Source organism: Nothoprocta perdicaria, unplaced genomic scaffold (assembly GCF_003342845.1).
Source record: "Nothoprocta perdicaria isolate Ctin4 unplaced genomic scaffold, notPer1 scaffold_158, whole genome shotgun sequence".
In the NCBI taxonomy this organism is placed as follows: domain Eukaryota; kingdom Metazoa; phylum Chordata; class Aves; order Tinamiformes; family Tinamidae; genus Nothoprocta; species Nothoprocta perdicaria.
The window spans coordinates 1645376-1653062 of NW_020454738.1; the positions used below are offsets into that span (position 1 = coordinate 1645376).

The window sequence follows — 7687 nt, forward strand, 5'->3', positions numbered from 1 at the left end:
AAGAMGAGAACATGTCAAATCCTCATTGGACTGATGACAGATCAGGGGCGTGGGCTTACTGCATAAAAGTGTGCTGGAATCTGCAATAAACGGGCAAGGTGATAAACTCATATTGAATCAGTTCTTGTAACCGGCTTCGATCTCCTACATCTGGTGCCCGAACAGGGACCGGGTCAAAATGGCAGGGAAGAACTGCGGGGCCAGAACCCGGGTCAACAGGACAGGGGATCTCAAAGCATCGCRGCGAGCGGTGAGTGGAGATCGGGGAGATCGACATTGCAGCGGTGAGTGCATAGGCACGCCGGGACAGGGGGTGCAACAGGTACACYGTCCGAAGGTAGGATGCTACCTTCCTGCGGAAGACTGTCTTAACCTGACTTATTCAGGGATCGGGGACCCGTATTAATCATGGAACAGGAGGCGGCAATACAGCTGCGGACACAGATATTATCCAAAAGGGATGCAAGTGTCAGCAGTGTAAAACTCTCTGAGTTAATAAAATGGGCCAAGGAGGAAGGCCATTTTTTGGACCCCACTTCCTTATTTAGTGTAACCGAATGGAAGGAAGTCGGGGACTCCCTATGGGAGGCCACCATAGGTGGTAGTAAAACAGCTAAGGAGCTGGGTGCCACCTGGAAGGAGGTCGTGAACCATTTAYGGCAGATGATAGCAGAAAAGAAGATGGCCTTGGCAGCTACGGAAATGCTGGGATTGGAAGATTCGGGTGAAGGGACTCGTGTTTTCTCGGACACTCCAGGCCCGACACAGAAAAGGATCACCTCAAAAATGAGAAAGACTGTCACTGAGATTGCTAAGGAAGCCGTGTTTGAGTGGTGCCAAGAACTGGGTGCCACACTTAGGGCGACCGAGCAAGATCAGAGGGGGAGAAGCGAAATGGAGAAGGCATGTCAGCTTGCCAGGACTGGACAGGATAAACAGCCCAGTGGAGGGTTGTTTCTACTGCCGTACCAACCATTGCCTGGCTTATATCCTCTGTTGCCTACCACGGATGATGAGGAGCAGGGAGAAAAGGAAGAAATTCAGGAGCGTAATTTGTTAAGTCTTTTAAAATGTATAGAAAACTGTAATGGGTTAAGTGAAACAACGATTTACGATTCATCTGTGTGGGATGYATTAGGGGTAGTTATCTGGGATAAAGGAACGCAAGGTGATTTAAATGCTGCCTCAATGATGTGCCCATGAAGAATGTGTTATGAAGTATTAAGAAAGTACGTAGGAACTTCAGATGTTGTGGTGCCAGCAACTGTCCCCCCTCCCACCACGGGACAAGGTTCTGTCRTCATTCCGATAGGGGAGGATGCCTTGCCAGGGGCTCCCCCAGGGGCACATTTTGCGGTATATGGGTGCGAGTATGCGCTTACTGCCCTACCTGATCCAGATCAAGGTATGGATCAAAGTGCGGAATGTGCTGTGGCTTGTGTGGATCTGCCTGACAATCCCCCAGATCCAGAACATGTGGACCCTGAACAAGAGCCACAGCTGTTTCCACCCGATCCACACGACTGGTGCACTGAGGTATGCAGAGAAGCCAGGAAAGCGCGGGATGTAGAAGTGCTATCTGCTTTCCCAGTCACGTATTCGTGTAATCAGGCTCTGCAATATCAGCCTTTAGAATACAACATCATAAAGGAACTCCAAAAGCCAGTGTTAGCGAATGGTCTGATAGCTCCTTTTACCATGAACTTACTGCAGAACATAACAAAGTCCCACGGGTTTGTGCCACAGAACTGGGAGCTAATTGCAAAAATGATACCAATCCCCATGCAAYATATGATTCTCCTAGTGGAATGGAAGTGCAGCGCAGGGGAAGGGGCAGGAGCCCAGGGCCAGAAGCCAGCGGAGTGGCTCCTTCATCGTCTCCTCTGCATGCCTCCCACAGCCATGAAGAAGAGACGCCTCCTCCTCCTCCCTGGCGCAGGGAAGTAGTGGAAGCGGCAGCAAGGTCGTTAATGCAGCTGCTTCCCCTCCTCCCTTTCCCCCACTCCCACCCGTTCTCCCCCCTACCTTCCCACACAGAGCAAAAACCACCCAGCTATTTTACTCTAAGGCTAGTCCGCTGGCAGCAGCTGAGTGGTCCCAAGGCGGGGTGGTGGCGGGACGTTTGAGTTTATGGGCACTTGGCAAACTGTGGAACTCGCGATGGCGGTTCACTGTTTTCGTATGTTTTCACACGTAATTAATATTGTTTCTGTTAGCGTAAGTTGCAGGCCTGATCAACCGACAAGAACGAGGCTGCTTGAAGGATGTAGCTGATCCTTGGCGTTACGCTTTTCTCAACAAACCTTTATATTCCTTGAAGCATGATCATGCTCCTTACTTTATAAGACATATCAAGTCTCCTACAGTGTTGCCTGGTCCTCTGATGGAAGGAAATCAGCATGCGGACAGCCTCACCGAGGTGGCCACCCTTCCAGACGTATTACAGCAGGCATSGTTGTCTCACGCCTTCCTTCACCAGAGTGCTTACACTTTGCACCAGATACTATTTTATATTACATATTTGCAGTCATACGCGTGATGCCTGATGCCACTTTCTAGCTGCCTTTGCAATGCTAGAGGAGCAGACCTGTAAGCTAGCTYGGAGGTCAAACACGAAGCAAGGGAGAGGAAGGTAATAAAGGTAGGACTCTTGTAACGAGACCAGAGACCCTCACTGGTGGCCATGTATGCGCACACCAGGGAAAGTTGCATAATGATAAAGGTGGAGCTTTGCCTGCCCTCTGGTTGCCTCCTGACACGTATGGGCCCTACGTGACAGGACATGCCAGATATAAAACAACTGTGGATCTGAGATGGGGAGAGACTCCAACTGAGACCTACGTTGTCGCCCACAAGCTTGGAGCCTGTCAGCCACCTCTCGTCCATGGGGGGAATGATCGGTCTCRCTATCCTGCTGGCAAAGAATTCCACAAAGATCTGTCAGGGAACCTTGCTGCCTCAGCAAGCTAACTATGCTTATGTCATCAATGAGAGATCTGCTAAATATGATGGTGTGCAACTGTACCCAATCAAGGGCTAAGAGAAGGATACCAGACAATACCTGTAACGATTAATTGGCCTTCTGGAATGTGTGAACCAGAGCTTTAGCTTCATTGCCTGCACCCAGAGTAGCAGCCAAAAAAGCACTAAGGGATGTGATCAAGCTTGCTTGCTGGATAGATAAACAATTAAATTTAACCTCTGCTACTATAACTCAGATGCTTACAGATGTAGATAGTATAAGGCATGCTACGCTACAGAATCACATTGCTATTGAGTTTTGCTTTTAGGGCAAGAGAATGGGTGTGAAGATTTTGAGGGAATATGTTGTGTGAACTTGTTTGATCATTTTGAACCAATCCCAAAAGAAAATTACAAAGGCTGAGGAATAACATGAGGAAACTAACGACTATGGAATTGGGAATTGATAAATGGCTAAAAGGCTTGGGCATAACAGGGTGATTTTTAGATTTGTTCACACAAGAGCTAATGATTCTGATCACTCTTGTAACTATGATTATAATGATGTCTTGTGGGTTAAGAATTGTGTTAAAAAGGATTGAGGGTGCTCTGAGGAGGGTATGACTGGTTCAAGAAGAAAAAGGGGGAATTGTAGGAATGTACTTAGAGGAAACTCTGAGTGGGTACACTGAACCAGCCATACRAGAAGGTTAACAGAGCCCATACCTTGTTTAACAGCACGTTTAGAAAAGGCATGTTTAACAAAGCACATAGCTCTGTCTCTAAGGTGGCCTTGAGGAGAGAAAAACAAGAAGTCCATTGAGGAAGCGAGCCAAGCAGAGAGGGATGCAAGGGGGGAGCACCGAGAAATGAACTGACCAATGGACAACTAAGCAAGGTTGCCTGCTCTCCTTTTAAATGATGTTTTGCAGGAGGCAGAATAAGTGGATAAGTGGGATGAAATCCCATATGTAAATTCATTGGKTTTTTTTTTCTGAGAAATGACCATGACACAAGAAAGAAATGTAAATTTCTGGTATCTGATTTGAAGATGTTAGAAGGAAATGTGATTTTTGGTAACTGATTTGAATGATTATGGAGGACAAAAAGAAGGTGTCTCAATTTTGTTTGGCTTGATGAGACTGGGATCAAATATGAGGGTGCGTAAGTTGATGATTAAACAAYATCAGCAGTTAATATTACATGGAGTAAAGCATGCAGTGTTTAGATCTGTTGTAAAACTATCAAGCTGTGCAAGTTAAGGTTGAGGATCCCCCTAYCTTTTATAAGTAATCTTGTGAGACTGCTGAAAAATGAACAGACTTGGATCCTGAAGATGAAGCTTAACAACAGAYTGATGACAACTGGGATCCATTTGCACAATGCAAATGGGGATGGCCTTGATTACAGGGGCTGTTACTAGAACTGTTTTTCTTGTTTATAGTATTAATTTGTATCATATGTTGTATTCCTTGTATAATTGCGCTACTACGTGGAATGATTGAAACTACCATGCTAGGGGTACCTACCCAGGTTAAAACAGATAATGGGCCAAGCCATTGTTGAGTGTGCCCATGGCACCCTGAAAACCATGCTACAAAAACAAAAAAGGGGGAGCAAGGGATACTCCCCTCAAGAACGGTTACAAAACCTAACCTTTTAAATCGAGAAACAGACAACGTACTCCCAGTGCAAAGACACTTTGGCGTTACCACTCATGAAAAGATCAAGGACCACGAAGGGTTCCAGCACAGTGGGTCTGGACAGCGTTGCCTGCTGCAACATCCTCGATGCCCTCATTGCCAAAGAAATAGTGATATTGTGGATACCCTGACAGCCAAGAGAGACCCTTGGCTATAAAGACTGATGGTTCTTGCTGTAATGTTATTCTTAATCTTTTTGGGGGTCATGCTTTGTGTTCCATGCTTGTTAAAGTTAATGCAATTGGTTGTTAAATGCGCTCTGAAGCAAGTACTGCTAGTGCGATATGTGGGAGAAGATGCTGAAGTGGCCAGTCTATTAACCCTGAGTAGGCCATGTTTCAACAAGTGAGGACTGATAACCRAGAAACCATGGGAGTAGACACAAGAACCTAAACAATCTTTTGCTTAGCTCTCTAATTATTATAGTAACTCTATTGTGTTTATTGTTAGTGTATCTTCCTTGCTTCTTAGTATATATTCAATGATTGATTGATCATTTAATTAAGACTGCTCGAACAAGAGCAAGTATAGCAATGTAATAGTTAAACAAAAGGGGGGAGATGTAGGGGCCCAGTGCAAGGACGGTCGTACAGTGTCTATTAGCAGGCAGGATACCTTGTTAGTAGATAACTAACTTCAAGGCCAACAGTGTACTTGTTCTGTCAGCGGACTAAAAACAAAGGCAGCTGTCCGGCTGCTGCGTGACCATGAAGCTGATTGGACAGTAGCTGTGGCGCACTTGCTTTTAGGCATAAAAGRTATTGTATCCGGGACCTTATAGGTAAACTTACAAAGGATTGGATGCCAGCCCCAGAGACRSTGGCAAGAYAGGGATAAGAMGAGAACATGTCAAATCCTCATTGGACTGATGACAGATCAGGGGCGTGGGCTTACTGCATAAAAGTGTGCTGGAATCTGCAATAAACGGGCAAGGTGATAAACTCATATTGAATCAGTTCTTGTAACCGGCTTCGATCTCCTACACCCTRCCTATAGACAACCTAATCACATACTATTAAATCACCATGTGTCTTTCAGCTCATTACAGTGACTAATGTAACACCTAAGGTCCTTCACATTCAGTGTACTGTCATAACAGTAATGGAAATAACCAAATTGTGGAACTTATTATCATAGTYTAAGCCCTAGATTGTTGGGAGAGGGTAACATTTTATGGCACCTGACACAGGGCAAATGACATCATGCTTTTCATGTTGCTTGAATAAAATACCAAATAACTTTTCAGAAAATAGAAGCAAGGCTCAAGGTCTCATTTTCCCTTCTCTGCAGCCCTCAATCATATTTTTGTCCCTCTGGCTCATTCCTCAGTACCAAAGAGACATCAAAAGGTAATAGCTTTACCACAGCTGTTAGAAGACATCACTACTGCACTTGATGTGCTCCAGAACATTTGAAACCTTTGGAAGAGAGAGTTTAGAAATATCAAATAAAGACTTAATGAGAACAAAGTTATTTCAAACAAGATCTAAAACACAAGAGGCCCATTAAATATGCTCTAAGTAGGAGACAGTATCCTCTTCCAGGTGGGCACTCCTTCCTGAGAGTTCCACAGTCCCAATTCATGGTAGCATCAAGCTCAAAGAAGACCGCCTTCCCCAATATGTTGTCTGGTCAGATAAGATACATTGTATGGAAATGAAATAAGTGAAAAAGGAAAAGGAAAAAATATTACCAAATGCCCTGGGAGGAATCCTGACTGAGTTAACAGTATGGTTTTCTCTAACTTCTTGAAGATTAAAGCAGCTGAGAGAGAACGTGCAGCAAGAGAAAAGGGTCAAAGATGGAGTTTTCTGCAAAAAGCCCTAAATTTTACATCTCTTCAGCCTACTCACAACACTGTTGAATTTAATGGAAAGACTCACAGGCTCTCTCTGCACTGCAGAAGCTGGGAACACTTCCCAGTGATATATTGACCCTTTTTCAGCACAAAAGCAAGTTGACCTGGTTTCCACACAGAGGAAACCTGGGCTTTCTGCCCAGCTGGGAACCACTGTGGGTCTCGCTTTTGCACCAAGATCTCATAGCCAGGAGCCAGGAAATTAATGCTGAAGTGTCCCTACTGCCTGTAGCGGACACAGGACAGGCCCTGGGAAAATATAGGGCTATAACCAGYGAGCATTGCCCTTTGCCTGCTTGAGTTAGCCTACCGACCACTGAAAGAGGAGGTGTGGATCAGGGACAGACCACCCTTCCTCGACTCCTGGTGCTCACAGCTGTAGTGCTAGTCCAAATCTAAAAAATACACAAAGCATAGAGGCAATATAAATCTCCTTTGATACACTGTTCTACTATGTGTGGAAGACACATATTCCACTAGCATTAATCATTCAGCATTCCTACAGCCAGTCTAGCTTGAAGGAACTATTACACAGTCCATAAAGTTTAAAGGAATGAGAAAAGCTAAGTTCCCTATGAAATAGACTGAAACAAACAAACTAACAAAAAACTCTGAGACTAAATACAAGAATAACAAAAGCACTAGAAGTTGAAATCAACCTCTAAGAAACACAGTTGCCAGATAAGATGCCAAAAAAGATGGGTTCCAGATTTTGTTCAAAAAAAAAAAAAACAAACAAACAAAAAAAAACCCTCAAGACTCACAAATACTGCTGCCAAGAAAATGAAATAATTGTAGGGAATAGTTACTTATCAGGAATACAATCCTAAGTAACTATGCTCCTTATAAGGAGTGTTGAGAGGCAGTGCAGATACAAAACAGAACCTGACTTTGACATCAAGGATGTCAGGAAGATTCTTAAGATTTCCTCTGGCATCCATGATTTCCAGCATACGTGCACCTCTTTACAGGAATAAGAACAAGGTCAAAGGTGTACWAGTATGAACTATTTTCAGATCCCAGCTTTGGGCTTGTGTATATCCAACTCAAGAAAGGACAGACTCAGCTCAGGGGCAATGCTGCTCCTTTTTGCACTGCCACATGGCCTCCTGACTTCTCCTGTGCCCCAGGCATGAGTAGGTCAGCAAAATACATGAATAACTAG

At 44.6% G+C, this 7687-nt stretch overlaps 1 protein-coding gene across 1 annotated transcript; it reads left to right on the forward strand.

The window, feature by feature from the left end:
- The first annotated feature begins 400 nt into the window (after window positions 1-400).
- Window positions 401-3758, forward strand: LOC112944009. Its single transcript, XM_026035335.1, has 2 exons — window positions 401-1536; window positions 2217-3758. The coding sequence occupies exon 1, from the start codon at window positions 409-411 to the stop codon at window positions 1201-1203; it is 795 nt and encodes a 264-aa protein (XP_025891120.1). The 5' UTR covers window positions 401-408; the 3' UTR covers window positions 1204-1536; window positions 2217-3758.
- The last annotated feature ends 3929 nt before the right edge of the window (window positions 3759-7687 follow it).